The 27098-nt window shown below is 36.4% G+C and overlaps 1 protein-coding gene across 2 annotated transcripts in view; it reads right to left on the bottom strand.

Moving 5' to 3' along the window:
- Positions 1–24844, bottom strand: part of SMARCA5 (SWI/SNF related, matrix associated, actin dependent regulator of chromatin, subfamily a, member 5) — a 41379-nt gene extending 16535 nt beyond the window's left edge. Inside the window, exons 1-11 of one of the 2 annotated variants that reach the window (XM_024245931.3) lie at positions 23775–24844; positions 20392–20466; positions 16240–16406; positions 13360–13460; positions 12275–12375; positions 11370–11549; positions 9795–9950; positions 9097–9228; positions 7277–7345; positions 2816–2925; positions 1100–1326 (exon numbers count right to left, since the gene is read on the bottom strand). In XM_024245931.3, coding sequence (XP_024101699.1) covers positions 1100–1326; positions 2816–2925; positions 7277–7345; positions 9097–9228; positions 9795–9950; positions 11370–11549; positions 12275–12375; positions 13360–13460; positions 16240–16406; positions 20392–20466; positions 23775–23951 — 1495 coding nt within the window. In that variant the 5' untranslated portion in view covers positions 23952–24844. The remainder of the gene's footprint in view (positions 1–1099; positions 1327–2815; positions 2926–7276; positions 7346–9096; positions 9229–9794; positions 9951–11369; positions 11550–12274; positions 12376–13359; positions 13461–16239; positions 16407–20391; positions 20467–23774) is intronic. The other variant, XM_063723676.1, reaches the window with a different exon arrangement.
- Between the last annotated feature and the right edge of the window lie 2254 nt (positions 24845–27098).

Genomic DNA, 27098 nt, shown 5'->3' with positions numbered 1-27098 from the left:
CACGCCCGGCTAACTCTTTTTGTATTTTTGGTAGAGACAGGGTTTCACCATGTTGGCCAGGCTGGTCTCAAACTCCTGACCTTAGGTGATCTGCCCACCTCAGCCTTCCAAAAAGTGCTGGGACATGAGACTATTTAATAGTCTCCATTTTCCCTGCAGAGTTTAATATACCTTTCATTAATATCTGAGTATTCCCACCAAGTTCCTGCCACTCCTCCCCACCAATTTAATTCCTTTAATTACTTTGCTTTCAAGGAAAGCATTTTTTAAAAATCTATCTCTACAAAAAGGTATAAAAAGGAAAAAGTAAACCCATTCACTGACAACTCTTACAATATGCTTTTGATAGTATCATAGAGGAGATTCATCTACTGGTCCAACTGTCATTCTTATTAAAATATAGAGAGAAACACAAACTTGAATCTGTACACTTAATACTATAGCAGTGATATTTCATATCTTTAAGAGATATATAATAATTTATCAAAGGCTATAGTGTCGGGCGTTTTCTTCGAATAATCTGGGAGGAGGAAGGGTACAGCAGACTAAAAACGTTATTAGTTAAAATTGGAAGCTGGCTTCTACATTCTTTCTGCATTCGTGTAATTTAAATATACCCAAACACACACCACAGACATACTCATTTTCATATAAAAAGTCAGCATACTACAAATAAAAATGTTTCAGGTCCATGTACATGGTACCTTTTAAATTAAAACTCCACATAAATAATTAAAAAACAGTATCATGAACACACCACCACTGTCTAACAATGGATCTGGTAACCATGTGTGGGAGGGAGGTGCATTCTTCACATTTTATGACAGAAAGCTATAATTTCTAGGAAAGTATATATAAAGTATGAACTCTTCCCAAAATCAAGGGAGTATGGTTACTCTAACTATTGCTTACCTTCTAAGAGACTTAAGGCCTAAAATCAGGAGTGGGGATTAGAACTCAGATAATGAATAGGTTTTTTTAATGTTCTACACTTCAACTTTGGAAAGCATCAGAGCAGTCATTTCAAAGTACAGTGCTCCTTTGTTTTAACATGAGCATTTTAAAACAGTTTTGATAATTTGATACGGGTAACAGATACCTTGTTCTTTTAACTTAGGGAGCAGTTTGTCTAAAACCACCATTTTGCCACTGTTGGTTACTAGATGCATATCTGTTGTATAAGGTGGACCAGGTTCTGCTCCATCAAAGAGATATGGATGATTACAACACTTTCTCAACTGCATTAGGATGTTCAATAACCTCATTTTGTCCATCTTGCCTGCTGAGTTGAGTATATCTATATCCTTCATTAATATCCGAGTATACCTATTCAAAGAAGAAAAATATTTTTAGAGCTCAAATGTTCCTTGATCAATCCCTGCCACTTTACATACTTAATCCCCTTCCCCACATGAACCCCCAAATATCTATAAGAAACTACTCATCAACTTCTAGGTATGGTTAGGAATTTAACATCTGTAACCTCTTTTTGCTTCCATTTTTCTTTACTGTCCATAGCATTATAATGTTCATACTTACGCCTTGGGCCTTGAGGATATTATTTTAAAAGTACGAAAACAGTTCCCTCAGGTAGAATTAAAGCAGTAAGACATAATATTTTTAAGTAATAAAGCAAAACTTGAAAAAATGTAAGTTTTAAACATAATTTTAGTTTGCAGTTTTTTGCAACAGAAAGTGCCACTATTCGATTACTATATACCCCATAGCTAGTGTAGCATTTAGGTAAGAACCCTAACATCTGAGAAGACAGGAAGAATATTGAAATGGTAAGGCATGATGATGAGAATAATATGAATACAACGTGACTTAAACATACGTATAAATACATAGGGGGAGGGAGGTATGTCTGTGAGGCAGGTCTGTGAAGCTACAGCCATAAGCTAAGGCCAGATTATAAAAAGCCTTGAACATATACTAAGAATGTAGACATTGTCATGAAAGAATGAGTAATTTGTCTAAGCATCAAAGTTTTAGAGCCTTGGATCCTTTGCACAACGTAAGTAGCCTAGGCAATCTATGCTTAAACAACAAGGCAGACCTTTCCATCTCAATTCTGATATAAAGTTCACTCAAATGCTTAACTAAGAAAGATTTGTCTTCCCTTAGCATTGACTCATCTTAGTTCTGTTTTAGAGCCATCCAAGGTAAGCCTAATATCTGGTACCCTTTCAAAAGTTCTTGAGGACATTTAGCACCAACCACCTTCTACAGATAACCTCTTACCCAGATAACATGCCCAGTTCTCTACATGATATTAAGTCCTTTAACCAAACAACTCTGGCCTCTTGCAAATACTTATCAAAATTTAAGTATGCAGTTAAATATACATGAAATATGATGAGACCAGTAAAGGAAAGGGTAGCTATATTTATTTCCTCTCCTTTGAACACTACACTTACATTAAGGCTAACAGTATCTTTTTCTGCAGCTACTTTACACTGACCCAGTATTTATGAACTACTAAGTGAACAGTGTATCTCCCACACTGTGCTATCACAGTTTCCTTTTTAAAAATCACAAGTAGATGGTTTCATACGAACCCCGTTTAATTAAATCCCAATTTTAATTTTGGATTCGTAAGCCTTCCATCCTGATTCTGTCATCTAACAGGTTCAAAACTTTCTATAACGAACTTAATGAGCAAGCCCTATACTATGTGACAAGAAAACTCTTTTCAGGTTCAGTTCAGTCCAGCAAACTGGAATTCCATGAAGACACAAATTAGGAAAACAAAATACAAATGAAATTTAGGGAAGAATCAATAGTGCTATCAAGTACATCTGAGAACACATACCATTCCCTTTGCATTTTGCTGAGGCCCACATAGATTTTTACTTCCTTCTTTGGAGGTAAACTCTTCTCAACATCAGCCTTAATTCGACGAAGGAGGAATGGACGCAAAACCTTAAAAAGGACAAAAATAAATAGGTAATACCAATATTACACATAAGGTCCTATTTCAGCATCTTAGAATTGTATATAAAATACATGAAAAAGAAATTTCTCTGCGTGAGTATCAAGTGATTTCTTAGGACTTCTCCCTGCAAATACAGTCATATCTCAGTATCTGTGGGAGACTAGTTCCTGTCTCCTTCCCTTTGAATACCAAAATCCACAAATGCTCGAGTCCATTATATAAAATGTAGTATTTGCATATAACCTACAAACATCCTCCCATATACTTTAAATCATCTCTAGATTACTTATAATAATAGTTAATGGAATGTAAATGGTATGTTAATAGTTGTTACACTATACCATTTAGGGAATAATGACAAGGAAAAGGTCGGTATATTTAACATAGATGGAACCATCTATTTTATTTTCGTCTTTTTTGGGGGCAAATATTTCCAATCCATAGTTGATTGAATCTATGGATGTGGAACCTATGGATATGAAGGGCTAACTGTATATAATTTATTACTACTGGGTTCCTGAAGGGTAGTAATACAAGACCATTACTTATTCAATAAAGGCATACCTCAGAGATATTGTAGGCTCAGTTCCAGACTACCTCAATAAAGCAAGTCACATTTCCCAGTGCATCTAAGAGTTACATTTACACTATTAAGTGTGCAACAGCATTATGTCTTAAAAAAACAACGTACATATCTTAATTTAAAAACACATTACTGCTTTAAAAATGTGATACATTATTTAAAGCAATACATTATTGCTTTAAAAATGTGATACATTATTTAAAGCAATACATTATTGCTTTAAAAACAGTAAACACATGCTGTTGGGAAAATGGTGTTTATCGATAGACTTCCTTGACACAGGGTTGCCACAAACCATCTATTTGTTTTGCAAAATAAATTTTTCTTAAAAATGCAGTATCTGTGAAGCACTGCAAAGCGTAATGAGATGTGCCTGTATATGTGAGTATATACTTGTTATACTACTATAAAATACTAAAAACAATAGTAAATTTTTAAAATGATGTTTTCAACAATTTGCTGCCTTTCAGGTCTAAAACTAGTTACTTGCATGCAGACTGTCTAACATTGCTTAAGAATGGGCAAGGGTTGGGAGGCCAAGGCAGGCGGATCACGAGGTCAGGAGATCGAGACCATCCTGGCTAATATGGTGAAACCCCGTCTCTATTAAAAACACAAAAAATTAGCCAGGCGAGGTGGCATGTGCCTGTAGTTCCAGCTACTTGGGAGGCTGAGACAGGAGAATGGCGTGAACCTGGGAGGCGGAGCTTGCAGTGAGCCAAGATGGCGCCACTGCACTCCATCCTGGGCGACAGAGCAAGACTCCGTCTCAAAAAAAAAAAAAAAAGAATGGACAAGGGTCTCATTAAGACCTCCTTATGGTTAGTCTTTAAACTTACTGTCCTAACTTACGGAAAGAATATAAAAGTACACACTTCAATAAATCATGAGTATACAGTTCTAGAAATTTTATTCAAGTACTGTAAAAGTACCCATGTTATTACCCAAACAGAACACTCTAGAAATCATTTTTGTGTCCCTTCCAATCACTATCCCCTCTTTTCCTTCCCAAGGGTAAGCAATATTCTTATTTTTAGACACCATAAATGAATTTTGCCTATCATTTTTAACCTTATATACATGGACTCACTCAATATGCACCCATTTCTATCTGGTTTCTTTTATTAAACAATGAGACATTTCCATGTTATATGTAGTAGTAGTTCACTCATTTTCATAAAACAGTAAGTTTTAAAATTAACTACACAACTAAAGATACCCTTTTTTGTACCTCTGTTCTATTTACACTGGTTTTTAAAAACAGTGACTATATCACAAAACAAATTAGACATTAGTGGGAAAAATATCAGCAACACCTCTCTAATATCACCACGTAGAAAAGCTAGCTCAGCCCTAGTCAACAGGCAGCAGCAATTGCCAGATATGTAAGTGAAGACCTTTAGCCCCACTGGTTCTCTTCTGGCATTGTCCAGCTAAATAAATGTAACTGGATAAACCCAGGTGTAACCCAAAGAAACCATCCAGTCAACCCATAAATTCTGGGGTTGTTAATAAAATATAAACTATTAAGTGTTTTGGAGGTGGGGGAAATAAGGGGGTCTTATTAACCCCTAAAGGGGGGTTAAGGTGTTCTTCCGGGGTGGAGGGAATAAGGGGTTCTTTTGCAGCATTAGATAACTAATACATCAAATAAGAGTTATCTCATTCCTAAGCATATCCATACTGACTTCTAAACCCTCCTTTCATTATGAGACCACAGGTGCTACTGTAGAAACTTCAAAGTAAAGAGCAGGAGAAAGTAGAGAGGTGGCTACAAGACCTCTTCTCCCTGACTTCATAAGCATTTTCAAAATACCCTATGAACAAAACAGAGTTTCCAAATCTGGTTGATACTGCTGAATGGGTTGTTCATTTGCTTTACCTAGATGTACCTACATATTTACTAAAGGAAAGCCAAGAGCAGAGGAATAAGGGGAAAAAATGCGTGAAAAAAAACTGTGTTGTTCTGCCTCCTTTTCGACCCCCAAGATTACATATACACTCCACAATCCTTAGTCTAAGTAAATACGAAGAGACTGCTTAGATGCATGAATGCCATCTGAATTGAAATAAAGGTAGCTAGGAAATTACTACCTTCAAATATTTAACAAAACTCTCAATATTTAAGAATTTTACAGTACTTTATAATGACATATTTGAACAATCATGAACTTAAATTTTTTTCCCTGTTCAAATATCCACTCTAACTAGGCATTGTGCCAGGTACACAAAGACAAATAAATATGTGCTTCCTGCCTTTGTGCTTATAATCCAGTGTGGAAAACACTTGTGAATCATCTCAATATCCTCTGCAAAGTCCTATAATATTAGGATGCTCAGATTGTTAAAGATGAAATACACAGAAGGGCACCTAGGCCAGCCTCAGCCTGGCTGGTTCAGTGGAGGTGATGTCGCTGAGTCTTGGACTAGGTATTAGTAAAGAGACCAGGAAAAAGGATTCTAGATGTAGCAAAAACGTTAAGCAAAAATAGATTAGAATTACCACAATGTTTACAGAAAACTGACAGTGGGGTCAGCAATCTATCAAATTAAAGCTCAATATATGAAGAAGTAAAACAGATGCCAAAGAATGTTAAAAAGTTAGGTCACGGAGGGGCACAATTTTGTTTCCCAGGGGACATCTGCAATGTCTAGAGAAACTTTTGGTTGTCACAACTGGAGGAATGTTACTACTGTCATCTATTGAGTAGAAGTATCAGGGATGCTATTAAACATACTACAATACACACGACAATCATGTTCTCCCCTCTCCTTACCCCTCTCAAAGATATACCTAGACCAAAATGTCAAAAGAGGCTGAGAATTCTTGAGTTAGGTCATTAAGGGCTTTCTATAACATTCTTACAAGCTCCTGCTTTAACCTGCTGAGCAGGGTATTTTAATCTGGGGTCTGTTAGAGAAGTTTTTCTACCTACCAACTTTTACTTGTGAACGGTCACAGGAAGCTGTATGTAGAAACAGAGCTATACAGCAAGCAAAAACATACCAACTCTGCTCATAATGCAATATTAGCAGTTGCTTATACACAATGTCACTAGATTTAAGAAAAAATAGATGGATCTTTAGCTCTTTCAAAAGTAAACCTATTAGATTCTTCCATGGAATATAAATTGAACTAAGCTTTAAAAACTTGTCTATTAAGGCTGGGCGTGGTGGCTCAGGCCTGTAATCCCAACACTCTGGGAGGCCAAGGCAGGCAGGTTGATAACTTGAGTTCAGAAGTTCAAGATTAGCCTGGGCAACATGGTGAAACACTGTCTCTACAAAACATACAAAAATTAGCTGGGCATGGTGGCCAGTGCCTGTAGCCCCAGCTACTCTAGATGCTGAATGGGGAGAGACTGCTTGAGCCTGGGAGGTAGAGGTTTCAGTGAGCCAAGATCATGCCACTGCACTCCAGCCTGGACAACAGAGTGAGACTGTCTCAAAAACAACAACAAAAACTTGTCAATATTAATTATTATGCAATTCTTCTTTCCCCCACTGTATTTTATATAACTGTAAGAGAATACTTTCTCCCTTAAGTCAGGATTCCATTCTAGGTTCTAACACTGAAACAACCACACATCACCCCCTACATTGATTGTAAGATGTAAGAGTTAAGTGTCAGAATTCAAGCAGATCTGATTCTTAAGCCATTGTGCTTTTTATTAACAGGAAAATAATCTACTGATTTAAACCTTTATCCTTTTTCCCATCATAAATATGCTTTACCACTACTCCAAAATACTTACCATATGAAGCCTCTCAACTAGTTTTTGATCCCCAAGGCAGTTGTTTGTATCAAACCAGGAATCAAAGTCCTAGATAAACAAACAAAAAATATACTGAGATCAGAGATAACATTAACAAATATCCTATAATACCAGATATAAAAATGATTTCTAGAATTAGTAATTTGAATTGTAACCCACAAAAAAAAAATCACTTAGTCCAATCCTGGTTTTCTTGTGTCATTGTTACTAATTTTATAACAAGTAGTTCAGAAATCACACTACCTTCTAAACATTCTTCTCAAAAACATCAAAATAACAAGTTTCACAGTAAAAAGTTGGAAAACAAGTTCTATAGAATTAGAAAGTTAATATTCTTGAAAAATATCTTTCAAGTTTCATAAAAGCTTGAAAATTAAAACATTTTATAGTTTGTTCTCTAAGACCATTCCCACTACTCCAATACAAGTTTACGAACAATGTCAATTTTAATCAAACTTACTAAATGAAATTGAAATTACCACCATTTCATTAATATTTGGTTAGGATTTCAACAAGGGCAGTTTCCCTAACCTCATCTCTTGAACATATGTATTACATATGTGCTTTGTTTTTGAGTAAACATAATCTTAGAATTCACTGCTTTAAAGTAAATGAAAGTGTCAACGTAGTGAGAAAAAGGAATTATCTCAAAAACATCAAAATACATAAAATCAAAGCTAAAATTGCTTTTGGAGTCTTATTAAATATCTTTTTACAACACAAAATCTCTATTCTTTCAAAATAATCTTCAACAGAAAAAAACAAAATTAATTAATACCTTTTTATAACTTAATTGTACAAAAATATACTAACGTGGAACTCTTCAAATCCCTCCAATACACACAAGACGCCAGCTATGCAAACAAAGCTTCAAAAATAAATGCTGGTCCAGGAAGAAAAAACTGCAATTTCTAATAGCACAAACTCTTGACATAGTTATTATATTACTATTAACAGTTCAAATAGCTAATTAACCATTATTATCATTTCTATGACTATAAATAATCCATAAAGATTAGGTTCTATTTGTTTGTTAGACTATAATATAAGAAAAGCCAGACAGATTTCACTAAATTTGACAGTCATCCTTGGGACTTAAAACATAAGCAATGTGAGGTACACAAATCACTTCAGGAATACCTTGAGCAGCACCTTAAAAACGTAACCAGTCAACCTAGAGCCACTGAAACAAAGTCAGGCCAACCTGACTTACCAAATAGGAGTGACAATTTATGCCATTTCAGATAGAGAAAACAATGATTTAAACTAGACTGAGGCCTGGCGTGGTGGCTCATGCCTGTAATCCCAGCACTTTGGGAGGCTGAGGCAGGCAGATCGCTTGAGGCCAGGAGCTTGACACCAGCCTGGACAACACGGCAAAACCTCATCTCTACAAAAAACACAGAAACTAGCCGGGCATGGTGGCACACACCTGTGATCTCAGCTATTCGGAAGGCTGAGGCACAAGAATCACCTGAATTCCGGAGGTGGAGGCTGCAGTGAGCCAAGATCACACCACTGCACTTCAGCATAGGTGACAGAGTGAGAGACTATGTCTCAAAAAAAAAAAATAATAATAATGATAATAATGAAGTAAGATTGAAACCGAAGGCACAAAAGTTAATTCCCATTATACAGAGACAACCTAGGAGATAACACCAGGCTAACTATGTAAATAAAAGCATAAAAAATTAATAATAATCTCAAGCCATGCCAAAAGGCAGGCCACTTTTATTACAAAAATAGATAGCATTAAGCAAAATATTATTATTAACCAGAAAGCACCAGGAAATACTTACATCTGCTGAATTAAACACATCTGGCAACAGAAAGTTAAGAAGTGACCACAGCTCATGCAAGTTGTTCTGAAGAGGTGTTCCAGTTAATAATAGTCTATTTGTAGTCTTGAATTCCCTCACTATTTCTGACAACTGAAAGAAAAGAACCAAATACACCATTAGAATATTCTGCATATTGCATTATTTACAACAGCAAAGACCTGGAACCAACCCAAATGCCCAACAATGATAGACTGGATAAAGAAAATATGGCACGTATACGTCAGGGAATAGTATGCAGCCATAAAAGAGAATGAGTTTATATCCTCTGCAAGGACATGGATGAAGCTGGAAGCCATCATTCTCAGTAAACTAACACAGGAACAAAAAACCAAACACTACATGTTCTCACTCATAAGTGGGAGTTGAACAATGAGAACACATGGACACAGGGAGGGGAACATCACATGCCAGGACCTGTCGGAGGGGTGGGGAGAAAGCAGAGGGAGAGCATTAGGACAAATACCTAATGCATGTGGGGCTTAAAACCTAGATGATGGGTTGCTAGGTGCAGCAAACCACCATGGCACATGCATACCTGTGTTAACAAACCTGCATGTTCTGCACATGTATCTCATAACTTAAAGCTAAAAGAAAAAAAATCTGTACTTTAATCAAATTCTTACATGAAGGCTTTTCACATCTAAGTATCAAATTACCTTAGATTTTTCATTTTTGATCCTGTGAGCTTCATCTATTACTAAGTATCTCCAATTAAATTTTTTGAACACAGACTTCTCTTTAATAAGCATTTCATAAGATGTTACACATACATCCCATTCTCCTGGTAATAAAACGTCTCTGACAAAAGCAGCCTGTGTAACAAGAGAAAATAATTACATCATGTAGAAATAAACTACGCATTACATTTACTGATGACAAGTAATCTAGTATATAAAAGGAGGTGGGAATACTAAAAAGGAGTAGAGTAGCTAGCTATATTATGCAAACGTTTAGAACCAGCTTTCCTAACACTAAAGTAACGTCATTAATCATTTAAATGTCAGAACCATTAAGTTTTAAAAAACTGTCAAAGTTAACCAGTGAAAAATTCAATAGACACTTAAAATGTCTTTCTGCAATTCCACTAGATCGGGAAATTCTTAGGAGGCGGGTTTAGACAAAAAAGAGGGAGGTTTTAACATAAAGAAAGGAAGAGGGTGGAAAGATAGTTAGCAGTAGTAGGCATCTGCATTCCTTTCAGATTTATAAATGTATTAACACATTCCTAATAGTATTATTTTAAAGGTAAGGAAACTGAAGCAAAGAGTGGTTAAGTAATTACCACTCTTTGGGCTCCCAAACAAACAAACAAAAACTGATAACTTAAAATATCCAACATAACTAGAAAGGCAGAGAAAAAAATATAGACTTATCACTCACAGGTAAATGAAGAGGAAATAAAAAACAAGTACACAGCTATTCAGTAGAGTCTGAATAAATTTCCAAATCTGAGCTTTATATACTAATGTCATTATTTCCATCTCTTCTTCCCACAAGGATGTTGTCAACTGATTGAAATTTTAACTTATTTTGTTAGATATCATAATAAATCACCAAATTACTATATATGACTCAATCCGTCTTTAAAAACTCTTAATTTTGTGACTATTACCACTACACACATTCATCTAAAAATGTGGCTCCTTAAATTTCCAACCAACTCACATTTCAACATATCTTTTAAAAACGAGAAAATAACTTCTAATGAGAGCACAACCAATGATTTTATACAACCACTCCCAAAAGGGAGAGAAACAAACTATAGTCTTACAGCTTTCTACCATTTCTAATGTCTTCTTCCCAGTATGATTTTTTTTTTTTTTTTTTTTTGAGATGGTCTTCCTTTGTTGCCCAGGCTGGAGTGCAGTGGTGCCATCTCGGCTCACTGCAACCTCCACCTCCCAGATTCCAGCGATTCTCCTGCCTCAGCCTACCAAGTAGCTGGGACTACAGGCCACGCGTGCCACCACACCCAGCTAATTTTTTGAGTTTTTAGTAGAAACAGGGTTTCACTGTGTTAGCCAGGATGGTCTCGATCTCCTGACCTCATGATCCACCCGCCTCGGCCTCCCAAAGTGCTGTTTTTTATCCACCAAGACAATGCTACATTTGTAAATACTAATATTTGCGAAGATCCCGTCTCTTTTATCCTTCTTCCAGCTATACCCATACCCAAGCCTGAATTCAAATTATTTTAGCATCAAAAATGTAATGAAATACTAGAAACTTACTCTTTGTTCTTTATCTCCTATCAAACAAACAGATCTAAGTGTTGGTACCCATCTCTTGAATTCACTCATCCAGTTGTGTAATGTAGACTTAGGGACCAAAACCATATGAGGACCAGGAATGTTTCTATAATGTTTCATGTACCCAAGAAGAGAAATTGTTTGAAGAGTCTTTCCTAGGCCCTGAAAGATTTCAAAATAACCATGAAGCAGTGAAAAACAAAAATATTATTTCACAATTATACCTCCTAACATATAGAAATGTTCAAAAGAAATGCTACATATTTATAACAGTTAATAAATGGCAAAAACTTCACATATATCAAAGTTTGTAAGTGTTATGTCATATAATTTTCACAAGTCTCTAAAGGAGGTATTATTATCACCCGCATAAGGCCCCGTTTAAGTGACATTCCCAAAGCCATCTAGCAGAGCTAGCATTGAAACACATTTCTTTTGACTTCATACTTTCTCCAACCAATTAAACGTTTTAGCACTATAGCAATAAGGAAACTTTTTTAAACATTCATTACATAACTAGTAGTTAACAAAAGATACATGTTTTCTAAGAATTGTACAAGCTACCACCTGGAAAAAATATTTATCGGTTATAAACTAATGACCTCACTTTTGTTTTACAAAACTGGAAGCAAATAAATCATTGTACTATAAAAGTCATCCAAAAACATGTTTCTCAAATGTATTCTTTTTAAATTTATTATATTTTCATAGATGGAAATTTCTCACAATTAAAATACAGATCACACTTATGCAACTAAGGCAAGCTGCTTATACTAGTTTCTGAGAGGATCCACTTGCTAACAGTTGTAGACTGTAAGAAACTTTTATCAATGCATAAGATATTTTAAATACAAAACATACCCTTCAAAAAAACTACCAACACATACCATTTCATCTGCAAGGATACCATTGATGCCATTCTCATACAAAGAAATGAGCCAGTTTAATCCTCGGACCTGATAATCTCTCAGTTTACCCCATTTTACATCTAAGAACAAAAGAAAAGCACAATACATATTTTTAAGACAAGAAATACAAGGCAATCTCTTCATCTGGGCCTACACATATCTACTGACTTTATTTTCATTACTAATGGATTCTTGAAGAATAGGAACTCTGCAAGTTCCAAAATACTAGAGGTAGCTGCCATGGTCTGAAGTGGAAAAGCTGGACATGGAAGATAACCAAGTGCGGGAAACATGACTGCGGGCATCAGAGTACCCACTCCAACAACTCAGTTCTTATATTACCCATATACTGGTCTGAGAGACTCTTTGACCTCTTGTCTTTTTAATGAAAAACCAAGTGTTCCTAACCGAGTATTTTCAGCTTTCACAAAGACCAGATACAGGTTATCTGGGGATTTTATTTTCTTTCTAGTAAAAAAAAAGAAATAGGAAATTCCTAAGTTCCTTATCCAATATATCTTATACATTCCAATGCACTCTCTTTCAGGGTATACTACTTATTTTGCTCCCCAGAATAATTACCAAATATACATAACAGTCACCTGATTTTTCTTTTTTAATATGTACACAGTGTAGCCCCCATCTCCTTTTGAAAAACACTTGAGGATAAAAAGCTAACCAATAAACAAATACATTTCACAAAAAATTAAAACAAATTAATATAAAAACATCAAAAGTAAGCAAATGTGTTCATGAAGTACCTTTTTTTAAATAAATTAGTTTTCTTATGTGGGACAAATATAAAGCAAAACGATCCCTAGTTTTACATATACTTCAGGGCAATAACAAACACAATGACATTTTATATAACTTTGAAATACAGCACTACTATCCTATAATATGCTCTCATCTTCATCAAAATCTGAAGTTTATTTCACAACCAATAAACATCTAAGATTACTAAAAATTTGCTTCACAAATAGTAGCCAACACAAATCCAAAACATTAACCAAAGGAGGTCACAAAGGGCAACGTTTTTAAAAAATCAAGTGTGTTTAACATACATGATGGAGAGTCTTCAAATCGAGTGCAAACATTGGTTGCTTTGGAGCTTTCTGTTAATAGCTCTTCATCTTCCTCTTGCTCTGTTCTACGGTGTCGGTAACTGTTAAGATGAAAATAAAATAACCTGATTTGAGTTTTGGCTTTAATTATCAGCTACTTTTTGTTTAAACATCATAGTCAAGTGGCTGACCAAGATTCCACAAAATTAAATTTTTAACAGGCATCAACCAGTGGACAGTAGAAAATATGAGTAAATTTAAATCTGCAATGTTTTAAATAATTATTTAAAATATACATTAGTTATTAAAATACAGCAGTACTATACATTAACCAGAACCCAATAAACTCAAATACGACAGTCAAATTTCAAGAACTATGTAGTCAGAAAATCTCATTATTTGAATTTTAAAGTGTACCTTTTTAAAAATCTTTTTGCCAAGGAAAACAAAGTTCCAGAAACCACATGTTTAAAATTGTAACTTTGAGCAAAAGCTGCAGCATAAGGACTCAGAAATTTAAGCAGTGTCCACGGATTCATCGAAAAAATTTTTAAATACACATCTAAATTCTACATCCTAAGAGAATCAGATACACCCCCTTAAAAACTGATTTTCTCAAGTTTTAATACTGCCAATTAATCTCTAAAAGGCTCGGTTCAGTAAAACTATTAATACTTACTCCCCAATTCTGACACTTTCAACAAATATTTTCATCTTATTTAGAAAAAGGTACGTTATGCCCTCTGTTCAGACTGCTGAATCTAATTTGTAACTTCATTTCTACCAAAACCACATGCTTGGTAAAAGGATAAGTGGCCTTCCAAGATAGAAGCATTCCTCAGAAATTCAAGGGCCTTCTTGTTTGTTATATATGCTTCTAATCATAATCAGTACATCCTAGTCTGTTATTCCTCGTACTTCTCTGCATTCTGAGCCTATGAAATTGAGTACAAAGATCTACTTCCATCCCCTATTTATTCTCCATGAACTGGGAGATAATTTTAAATTATTTTTATAAAATATCCTTTATAGTTACTCTCAAAATGTTTGATTATTACAGTTGTAAAACTTAAAAGCTGAGATGTCATTTATTGTTAAAAATTGAATATAATCGTGAATGACTTAAAAAAAAAAAAAAAAACGTATTCCTGGCCAGGCACGGTGGCTCACACCTGTAATCCCAACACTTTAAGAGGCCGAGGTGGGTGGATCACTTGAGGTCAGAAGTTCGAAACTAGCCTGGCCAACATGGTGAAACCCCATCTCTACCAAAAATACAAAAATGAGCTGGGTGTGGTGGCGTGAGCCTGTAATCCCAGCTGAGGTACAAGAATCGCTTGAACCCCAGAGGCAGAACTTGCAGTGAACCGAGATCACACCACTGCACTCCAGCCTGGGCCACAGAGCAAGACTCTGTCTCAATAAAAACAAACAAACAAAAAAAGATTTTAAAAAATGTATTCCTGATACTCAAAGACAATACTATGACCCTCATTACTTTAGGTAAATTAGCTTCCCATTTAAGATGGTTTGAGGAGTAAAGAAATCTGTTAACTAGGACTCTTTTCCCTAATAACACTATTTAATACATCAAGCCTAACAATTTATTATTACTATTTCCAATAGAATCTTTTTTATCTTATAAAAAAGATAAATTAGGATAATAATAAAAAAGAATAACAGAAGTGTTTCTTTTCGAGACATCATACTGACTATCCCATAACAATATTCAGTACAGTAGTTTCCAGTTTCATGCCATGACACTAATGCAAACTTCTGAAGTCTGAAATATTTTAAACACAGCTGAAGGGCAAAATTGTCTCTTTCAAAGTTTCGTTAAGTATTAAAATAGTGCTTTGGTCACCATGGATGAGAAATAAGATATACTGAATGAGTGGAATACCCCAAATAAAAGGTATTATGCTTACAACGATAACCCCTTCAAGACAAAGATCATACTTCCCTCTTTCAACAAACTGTGTAGTGAATTTAACCTTGTTGATACTTCTTCTTTTAAACAATCTTTTGTATTTTAATTACTAATCACAGTTTTCACTTTGGGAATTACACAAAGCCATTTCAGGGAGCCAAGACTGCCCTAATCTACTATTACTAATTTTATCCAACCAGAATGAAAATTCTAGAGAATTTCCAAATTCAACATGTAAGAATTATTTTCAACCACCACCAAAGGACAGCATACAAAGGAAGTCACAGTTAGGCTGTGACTTCAATTTATACAAAAACAACTAAGTATGCAATAAAAATTTTAAACAAGCTGCTGTGATGTAAGTCATCACAATATCCCACACACCACACTTTAGATAAAATACTGTCAACATCTGTATGTGATGGAGGAGCCCAGAGCACACCCAAGTCAGATTCAAATTCAAGTCTGGATCATTCTTCAATGTGATGTTAAACAAGCCACTTATTCTCTGCATTTGTTTCCTCTCTGAGGAATGACATGACAGCTAAATTCCATACTCAACATGATTGTTACAATTCATAAACTATATAATGCTACAAAAAATAAGGCATTATACAGTTTTCTTGTTTTTTTCTTTTTTTTTTTTTTTGCAGAGATGGGATCTCCCTACGTTGCCCAGGCTGCTCTCATAACTCCCGGACTCAAGCAATCCTCCCACCTTCGCGTCCCAAAATGCTGGGATTACAGGCAAGAGCCACTGTGCTCTAACCGTTATGCATATTTTTATATACTTACACATTTATGGCTAAATCATGCCAAGCCAAACAGGGCCAAATAAATAATGGCACTAAAATAATTTTTTAAGTTATTTATCATAGTGATTTTATGCTTCTACTGAAGACTAACAAAAATAAGTTTGGTTGAACTATGAAGTTTAAACTATTACTCACTCGCCAACAGACAGTAAGTTCTGCTTCTCATCTTTTTTTATTCGTGGGCGCCCTGGTTTCATCTTCAAAGGTGAAGTTGGAGTCTTCTGAGCAGCAGGTTGAATGAAATGTGCAAAAAGTTCTGTCTGCTTTAATAAATACTCGAATCTATTTGCCCGGTCAGTTTGCTGAAAAAAAAAATTTAAGATACATTTTATCAGAGTATCAATTAAAACTTCAGAAATCAAAGTTTCAGCATGCCTCCATACAATGAACTCAGCAAAAAAAAAAAAAGAGAACTACAGATAAATGCAACAACATGGATGAGTTTCAAAAGCACTATGCAAAGTGAAAGAAGCCAAACACAAAAGACTACATGCTGTATGATTCCACTTAAATGAAATGCTAACTAGTGACAGAAAGCAGATCAGAAGTGGCAAGGAGGTGGGAGCAAGAACTGATTAGAAAAGAGCAGGAGCAAACTTTTTGGGGATGATGGAACTGCTCTGCATCATGATTGTGACGGTATTTAAATAAATATTTGCTAAAACTCATTGAATTACAAACTTAAAATTATTTTATGTCAATTATACTTCAATATAGTTGATCAGAACAATTTTTAAAATATTAAACACAGTGCAATACAAGTGAATTTACTCAGAAGCTGGAAAAAATGCATTGGTCATTCATTAGTTAGGCTGTGACAAATTTTAAAACGGTATTGGGACTGATACTATTCCTTCCTTTCGTATCTGCCATCTGCCCCTTTGAATGTTCCCTATTATAATACCGAGAAAATGGAAGAAATTTACTTGGGCAAAAAAACCTTAAGAGCCTTGAAGACAAATTTTCATAAAAATAATGAAATTGGGAGCCATTGGACAGCCTTTATACAGAAACAATAATAGTTTGATGAAACAAAGGAGAAGCAAAAGCTCAATAAACAGGGAAACCAACTACTCAACATCTCTGTCTATAAATGTTTAAAATGTCAGTTTGGGAATGAATTATAAAAACACATTTTACCTAGCAAACACAAGAAGTATCCAAATGCCATAATGCTGTAAGAACTACGTATTTTTAAAAGGAACACAATCATTTTTTAAGGTCACACCAATGTAAAAACTGAAGCCCAATTTGCTATTAGGAAGGCACATGGTTACAGTGTTTCATTGGGTCACAAATGGCAGTCATAGCAGCAAATGAATCTGCACAGTAACAAGACTGTGAACATGCTAGAACCCAGTAATGTCCTACAGATGACAAGCCACCGTTATTTATGTTTTCCAAGATTACAGACTGTTTTTAAAGTGCTGAACAAGATACATATGTGAATGCGTATTTTACATAATTACATTTCTTAATTTATAATGAAACAAAAGCCAAGAGCACGCATCTACAAGATGTTTGGACTGAAAAAATAATTATTCTAATTATGTTTGGAATCAAGATAAACTGCTTGAAAGAATGAAAAGGTTAAAACTGAAATGTCTTGAGGGAGAAAAACTAAACCTAAAAAGCAGAAACGAGAGTATGATTAGGAACCTGAAAGAAATCAATTATAAAATCAAACGGAAATTAAAGTGAATAGCTTTGGACTAGCTTCTTTCTCTGAAACAGGAAGAATGAGGTAGGATAATAGAGGCTATACATATGTTTGAAAAGAGAAAGAAAATAAAGACAGGCCTGCAATTATTTGCAGAGGAAGACTGAAAATGAGGGCATGGTAGAAATGGAGAAGAAAGATTGATCAGAGTGGGCACATTTTAGAATGGCTAAATGAGACTGATAGGCAATAAATACTCAAGGTCCAAGAAAATAAAAACCATAAACTTATACTGGCACCAATCAGCACTAGTATTTAGTTTTCTGAAGTAGTACTCAGCATTCTGGGCTCAAGAACGAGGAGTGGATAGTGAACTTATCTATGGTTAGGAACTAGCAGATGACAAGGGAGCTTCTTGCTTAGAAGAAAACTGTGCAGGTGAAGATCATGATGTCAAAAAAGGAAATAATGCTGGAAGACTGAAAAACCTGGAAGAAACGAAAAGAGTTCCAATAAAGGCCACTAAGAAAATGAAAAGCATTGTAGAGAGCCACTGAAAAACCTCCATTTCACAGTCAAATTTGTGTCATAAATAATATTTTGCAAAAATGTTAAGAAACTTGGAAGGGGCCAGATCATAAGAAAGGAGGCAAATACAGAAGCACAAAATAATCCATGCAATAATAAAAAAAATACTAAACTAGGGTGATATGGAAAAGAGAATAAACTCGTAAGTAAACTTATTGTTAAAAAGTATGCAGTACTGTCATGAACATCTTGAGTATACCTGAAGAGGAACTTTCACTCATTGAGGTAACACTAAGGTATGCTAAGTAAAAATTATGAATTCAGTTTTGGATATTCTCAAGTAAGAGGTATGAATAGGATTTTAAAGTAAATGAAAATACTGATTACAGGCTTCTGGGCTAGAGGTTAAGTATTTGAAAATATTCAGTTTAAAGATACCAGGTAAAAACCAGTAAGAATCAAACTGTCTAGGAAGAAATGTTCAAATTTTAATAAGGAAGGACAAAGGAATAAAAAAGCAAAGAGGATATTATCAAGGGAAAAAATGTCTTTCAAGGCAAGTCAAGATTTTTGAAGAATGGTCAACAATGTCAAGCACAAATCAAGAAACTAAAACTAAGCCTCAGAATTGGCAATTAGATTCACTGGCAGAGTGTGTCAGAATCTAAATTATAAAGGGTTAAAGCAGTATTAAAATATGTAGACTGTATTCACAGTAGTATTCACTTTAAAAAAAAGCGGCAAATCTATTTTTCCTCTAAGTTTGATAGCAAAAAAGGTGACAGTTACATATATACATATGTAAAATATGTAACAAATCAAACCTAAAGATATAACATTTATAATTTAGGTAGTGTTATATGTATTGTGCATATTATACATGCACATAAAATACATACCATAATTTTAAGATTTTGAAGCTATTTAAGAGATTCAAAAATATTTACTGATTTGGAAGAGAAAGTCAAAGGACAAGAAAAAAAAAAAAGTTTTAAAAAATATGTAAGATCTGCTATGTGCCAGATACTGTTCTGGGTACTGAAGACAGAAAAAAAGATTACGACACTGTTCTTACCCTACAGGAGCACACTGTGTAGTGGTATTCTTATTTAATACATTGTTATTTTAACTTTTTGAGATTTCAATACAATTAAATGAGTTTAATCCATATAAAGCATTCATAACAGGGCCAGATACGGAGTAAACATTCACTGTTAGCCACTATTACTATTATTAAAACTGAATTTAAATTTAAAGCTCTGTGTAGGTACTGTTTAAGTCAAGTCATAGTTTTGAGAAGTTTCTTAGAAGATACAGAACGTGAACTGGGACTTCAATGACTCCAATATAATGTCATGTTCTTTTTGTAAAGATCTCATCTATAATATAAAAATGCTGTGAACAAGGAGCATATTTCTTTTTTTGGTAACTAGCAGAGTACAATGCTAGTCAGGTGCAGAATAAACATACACTGAGTAATTATTCTGGTCTTCACCTCACTTCCAAGGTTAAATTTTTAAAGGTGTTGTTAACATAACTAGATAATGACATCATATTATGTTAATTCATACAATACTTCCATTTGGTTTACATAGACACATAAGATATGGAAGTTATAGTATTCCATATTACACATATTTCAAATGGATATCTGTGCCATAATTATAAAAATTAAACAGACATTGTTATGGTTTGACTGTGTCCCCCTCCAAATCCCCCATGTTGTAATTTAATCCCCAATGCAACAGTGCTGGGAGGTAGGGCCCAATAAGAGGTGATTAGGAAAAGATTACTGTCATTATCTCAGGAGGAGGTTATCACCACTGGGCTTGTTATAAAAGAAAGTTCAGTCCTATCTTGCTCTCTTCTCTTGGCCTTCCTCCATACAATGACACTGCAAGAAGGCCCTCAGCAAATGCTGGCCTTGACCTTGGACTTCCCAGCCCCCAGAACTCTAAGAAATAAATTTTGTTTCTTTATAAATTACCCAGTCTGTGGTATTGTTGTAACACAAAATGGACTAAGATAAATGTTTAGTACATTTAATCACCTAATAAAAAGTTTTCCTTATAGACTCTATTCATAAGCCTAGAACATACCATTTTTTCTTCATAGGTAGGATCTGGTTCTTGGATTTCCTTTTGCTTTCCAGGTGACGCATCATCAAATACCTCCTGGTAAAAAGAAAAAATTGAATAGAATTGGTCTTCAAAAATAGTAAACATACCATTATAGACCAATTTCTAACCAAAACACATCTTAAATAATATATTCTCACCCCAAACTCCTAGAAACTTAAACGGTTGTCATCTAAGCTAACAGAAAAACTGATAAAATGATATTAGATACTATGGGGATAACAACCTATTTAACCCATATATGTAAACTGTATGGTTGTTGCCAAGATTAGAACACAAGATTATCTTCATCATCCTAAAAGAAAACTACATTTAATACAAGCCAATCTGTTTCTCTTTTTCTGTAATAACCATGAAACCAAATTAAACAGTATAAAATGTGGGGAAAAGTTCCCTTTTTGTCATAAAACTACAGTATCTACTGTGCTACTACACAAATGTCTACAAAGAAATCAGGATTAGTCACCCTGATTTCCACCTTCTGGAATATTACAAAAACTTTATCTCGCAGCCTAAATTGAATACTCTAACTAATATAATATAATATAATAATAATATAATAAATATTATTCTTGCAAATTTATTTATCCTGACATTCATATGTCAAAAGCAACAAAAATCAACAACTTCTACACTGCAAAGTTCTATTCATCCATTAAAAAAAATTGGCAGAAGTAATCTTCATTAATGATGCACAAATCTATGCTAGGCAATACATGCTATAATAAAACTATCTGTGACCAAAAAGTTGTGGGGAGGAGACCTGGTATGGTACTGGAATAAAAGCTAAAATGACCTTAAGTCAAGTCTAACTTCATTGTTAAGACCCTTGGTACTTCTGTGACCCTATGTTCATCATAAATCTCTGGTCTCCATATGTAAGTGACAAAGCCACCTACCCAGTCCAGTTTACAAAATTCCAAAATGCCATGAAATGCAACCTACAAAAATAAAATGTGCTTCAGGCATCTTGACATCACATTATTGGCACATAGGTGGATATTTAATCAATCTAGTCAATAGAGATGAGGATGAACACAGAAGAGTTCCACACTGCCAAAAGGATAACTAAAAAGCAAGTGCTCCATTGACCTATTAGTATCAAGCAAAAAGAAAAAAAAGTAACGGAATACATAGGAAGGCTATTTCTGGGAAAATCAGCTTTGTCTCACACACACACAAAAAAATCATGAATGCTGGGTTTATTCTGTGATTTTAGAAAAACACCTTAGATCATACTTCCAAACAAGAAAAAGTCATTTATAAAATATTCATTTTCCAAGTGCAAAACAGATTAAGGTGTGACATATATATTAAGCATGTGTGCTCAAACTTAGTTTATATCATGAATTGCAGTAATTCTGAATTTTGTTAAACAGGAAACTGACGGTACATTTTAAAAGACAAAAAAAAAAAAATCACACTATAATGTCAACCAAATAAAAGAAATGAGTCAGTGATAAGATGGATAAAAAAATAAAATTCCTAATATTTCTATACTAGGAAGGTAAAAATAACTATGTTATTCAATAAATTGAACCGCCAAATATGTTTTTTTGGTAAGAACATGGCAGAGCAAGATGGGTGGGAAACGGCTCACTTTTAAAGGCAGATCCGAGTTTTATCACAGGTTCTACCTAGCAGAACTCAATTTCCCCATCTGGCAAATGAAAATATCACTAATTTAATACGGTAGTGATAACATCTATACTCACGTTTGAACTTAAAATCAATTTTCATTTAAAATAGCAACTTCATTTAAATTTAAATGAAATCAAAATTTCATTTAAAATAGCAACTTCAAGTCAAAAATGTTTTAAGCTTTAGGCTTAAAATTACTCTGCATTCAGATATTAAGACGTCTGGTGAAACATTCATTTTTCCAAAGTTTGGATGGCAGACCCCTTTGAGAAGCTGAGGAAAACTATAAACAGATTTTTGTAGAGAACTGCACATTTACACATAATTGCTTTGTGTCAAACCCCTTAAGCCTTGGAACAGGAATCCAAGTTAAAGAGCCCTAGTAACCCAAAAGAACCATTTCCTTAAGGAAAAAAAGACAACACTGAATATATTTTAATTTGAAAGTAATCTTATCTTAATCACTCAAAACTACAGGAACTATCAGGAGTTCCTATGTCACTAAACCTACCCTCACCACTAAGAGTTCTTTAAATGATTACTAACATTAATGTTACTTAACCTCAGCTACCCAAATATAACTACTGTGCCAAAAGCCTCAATGGTAAATTACGCTACCATTTCCTTACTGTATAATGATTCTGCATCAAGACTCATCTTCGGAGCAGTATTACTTTCATTCTGTCTAAGCATAGGAAAATCCCAGAAATCTTTGGGCTCCGACTTACCAAATATCTCAAAACAGGTCAAAGGCCAAGAATAAAAATTGGAAGGAGCAATTACTTTGTTCCCAGATGCAAAGCCTGGAAGCATATCCAATTTACCCGCCTGGCAGCCTCCCCCATCTTTCCAGCCCCCTCAGTACTGTCAGCATCCCCTGGCCAACCCAAACCCATAAGTCTCGGCAGCGAGTGGTACTAATTTTTTTTTTTTCTTAAGGCCAGAGGCCAAAAGAGAAAAGAGCCGGATTGAGGGTCAACTAACTGCGCCTGGTTCTCTAATTCATTCCTACACTTATTCATCCCCCCTAAATTAGATGGGGGATCCGAGACAGCTGCTGCTGCCTTGGTTGCTTCCCTTCCAGTGGAATAGTGCCTGGGAGGGGCCTTCTCTCCCTTCACAGAAGCAGCTGCGCCCCGCTTATCCCCACTGCGCACTCGGCCATCCAGCTCTCGCCATTGTTTCTGCTCAGAACAGATACCGCCCCTGTAAGGACCGGGAAGAAGAAAAAGAGGCCCAAGTCCTCGGACGCGCTGCTTTTAAATGCCTCCTTCACCCCGCCCGTGCATCCCGCTCCTAAGGGGTCATCTCCTCGCCCTTCCCCGAAGTTTGGTAGAAACTAAAAACCAAATTCAGAGGTAGGAGAGGGAATTATGGGATTCTAGTGGGGAAAAAAACGATGGGTCCCCCTGGGCCACGGTAACCAAGAACATCTGTTCATTGAGAGCGTTCAAAGATTTGTCAAGATGCACGAAAGAGACAAATAATTTAAATGTGAAGAGCCGGAAATCCATTTTTCTTGGCTCGAATAGGTTAAGAACAAGGGAGCAAGAGTGATAGCATCATTTCGTATCCACAGGGTGTGAAGCTGAGTCTGGTGCAGAGAGAGAAGCCCGGCTCTGGGTCCTACCGCCACGATCCGGCGAAGGAGCCAGCTCCTCCTCCCTGCTGCACCCGCTCCCCATGCCGCAAGTCGCCCTCACCTCCATCTCGGCGTCTGCGGGACCCGCGCCGGCCGCAGACGCAACCGCCTGCGCCGCGACGCCTTCGGGGCCGCCTTTGTTGCTGCTGTTGCTCCCGCCGCTGGCGGTCGAGGCTGCGGGCTTGGAAGGCGCGCTCTCGGGAGGCGGGGGTGGCGGAGGCTCGGCCGCGGACGACATGATGTTCCGTCTGCGTCACCCCCTGCTGCCAGAGGCCGAGTCCGGCGGGGATGGACAGGGAGGCCTAGGCCTGGATGCTACGTCGCAATAAACTGGTGGAGGAGCGAGACTCCCACCCGAGCGCTCCCCCGCGCCGCGCCTCCGCGACGGGCCTGAGCCGGGCCCAGGAGCTGCACACTCCCAAACGTTCTGCTCTTCCGCGGCGCTCTAGGTTCCACCGGCGCTTACCTCACGGCGGGAATCACGTCGACGAGGGTGGGCGGGGCCAGACGGGTCACTGAGGTCAAGGAAGGCGGGCTGATTTAGAGAAGGGCGGAGGGTTGGGGGAAGGGAAAAAGAAAACGAAAGAGAGACTGAGGCTGGGAAAACGCTTCGCCGCCTCCTCCTCTTCCTCCGGCAGATATCATCTATCTCGCCAGCATCCAGGACGACTACCTACGCCACCGACTTTCAACACTCGCGAGATTCCTTATTGGCTCACCGACTGGGTCCTGAGCGCGCATGCGCATACTGCCCTCCTCACCCTTGGCCCCTCCTCTTCCAGACCTCTAGCCGGCTCGGGAGAGAAGAGTGGGCGGGACCTCCAGGGAGCGCTAGGAGGTGTAGGTTTGTGCGTCTGCTGCCTGGCAGGACGCGAGCTCAGTGTTTTAGGCTTTAGTAACGGCTCACGGTTCTCGCTGTGTCTTCTGGGCCTGACAGGGGTCGGCGGCACTACCGGAAAACTTGCCTGGGTTTTGCGCTGCTCATTCAAAGTTGGAAGTCTTGTGTCTGGCCCCAAAACTTCTGCCGTATCCGCTTAGAGGCGTGACGCCACAGCCTTGACGACGTTGTGGTTACCCCAAGTGACGTCTCACTGTTTTTTGTTGTTAGGGAAAAAAAAAAAAAGGTCCGTTAGTGTGATTTTTTCTTTTTTTTATTTTTGCCTTCTTATGTTAGCTGCGTCAGTTATTTCTAAATACCCTCCTTAGGCACAGAGTTAAATGATATTTCTTCTGAATTTATATGCCAGAGGTAAGCAAATAACGTGCACACTACCATGGAAGTGAGAAACACGAATAATCAATATATGGGGAAGATAGGTGGTGCGATGTAATCTTTTCCTCAAGCATGAAACATGAAAATTAAAACGTACATTCTCCTTAAGTGTTAACAAATATTCAGCACTGATTTTGTATACTGTCTTAGGCAGCCTTCAATGCAGCTTAAGGGCCTTGTGCATTCATCTCTTACAAAATTTAAATACATTGTAGTCTGTTTGATAACGCATCTGCATACTACAGTAGATTACCTGCCCAGTACAGGGTCTTATTTATCTTTTTTTATTCCTCATATTTAGTATTCTCTAAATGTTTGTTGAGTAAAGGAGACACATTTTTCGAGAGTTGAGGTTTGAGCTAACTGGTTATGCTGAATTCCAAACAGAAGGGATCCCCTTTGAATATATAGTCTGCAAATTTTTTAACTAATGAATGATAATTCTTAAATGGACATCTGGAAAAATGTCCCCACTCCACTAAAAATGCTAGTTCTTAGACTATAAGGAAATGTCTAAGGATATATGCAAAGATAAATACCTACAATGATGTTCATCATAGTCTTATATATAACTGCAAAAAGCTAACAACAGTAGGCTGAATCCAGTATTAAAACTTATGTCTTTAAAATTGTCATACACCCAGAAAATGAACTATTAACCTTTAACAACCATTAATGTAGAATAATAGTTGTTTTGTGTTGTTTTGTTTTCAGACAGAGTTTCTCTCTGTCGCCCAGACTGCAGTGCAGTGGCGTGATCTCGGCTCACTGCAATCTCCAACTCCTGGGTTCAAAGGATTCTCATGACTTAGCCTCCGGAGTAGCTGGAATTACAGGTGTGCACTACCACGCCTGGCTAATTTTTGTATTTTCAGTAGAGACAGGGTTTTGCTGTGTTGGCCAGGCTAGTCTCAAACTCCTGGTCTCAAGTGATCTGCTCGCCTAGGCCTCCTAAAGTGCTGGGGTTACAGGCATGAGCCACCACACCTAGCCAAAGAATGTTAATTTATGAAGTGTTAACTGAAAAATTTTGTTTAACAGTTCAAAAATGTAGATAAAAGTTGGAAGCATATTTACAAAAGTATTGAAAGTGATTGTTGCTGGGGTTTTGTCTGTTTGTTTGTTTGTTTGTTTTTTGACAGTGGCTTGCCCTGTCTCCTAGGCTGCAGTGCAGTGTCACAGTCGTGACTCACTGCAGCCTCAGCCTCCTGGGGTCCAGCAATTCTCCCACCTCAGCCTCCCAAGTAGCTGGGACTACAGGTGCATGCCACCATGCCCAGCTAATTTTTGTATTTTTTGGGTGTAGACAGGGATTGCCATGTTGCCCATACTGGTCCTGAACAACAATTAGGGCTCAAGTCATCTACCTGCCTCAGTCTCTCAAAGTGATGGGATTACAGGTGAGAGCCACTGTGCCAGACTGCCAAATTTGCCTATTATTGTATTAAGAAAACTTTTTTTAAAAAAATTTCAGCTTTACTGAGGTATAATTGACAAAAGTTGTATGTATTTAAGGCATACAATGTGATGTTTTGATATATAAACACGTTGTGAAATGATTACCACAGTCAAGCTAATAAGCATATCCATCACCTCTTATATTTACTGCCTGCCAGCATGGTGAGAATATTTAAGATTTACTCTCAACAAATTTCAAGTATGCAAACAGTATTATTAACAATAGTTACCATGCTGTGCATTACATCTCCAGAAATTATTCATCTTGTACAACCAAAACTTTGTATCCTTTGACCAACATCTCCCCATTTTTAGAAAGCTTATTTTTAATTTAAAAAAATGTTCTTTCACCGAAAAAAAATTATGTGGAAGGGTAAGAAAGTGGTGTCTAGGGTGGAACCTGACACATACTTAATAAATACTTGATGAATAATATTTTTGTATTTACATTAGACTAAAACATTAATTTAGCATTCGAAATGTTTCTTCACTTTTTGTAGTCTTAGGTAGAAATCTTGGGTCTTGGTCTGGAAACCCTAAAGTTATACGTAGGTATATAAATGGAAGGATCTTAAGTCTGATAACTATTTAAGGAAAGCAATAAATAGCAAAGAAAACAATGCACATAAATAAATAAAAATTGCCTCCAAAATG

This window comes from Pongo abelii, chromosome 3 (genome assembly GCF_028885655.2).
Source record: "Pongo abelii isolate AG06213 chromosome 3, NHGRI_mPonAbe1-v2.0_pri, whole genome shotgun sequence".
Taxonomy (NCBI): Eukaryota; Metazoa; Chordata; class Mammalia; order Primates; family Hominidae; genus Pongo; species Pongo abelii.
The sequence above is the reverse complement of the archived record's forward strand: the minus strand, read 5'-3'. Positions and strand labels throughout refer to the sequence as shown.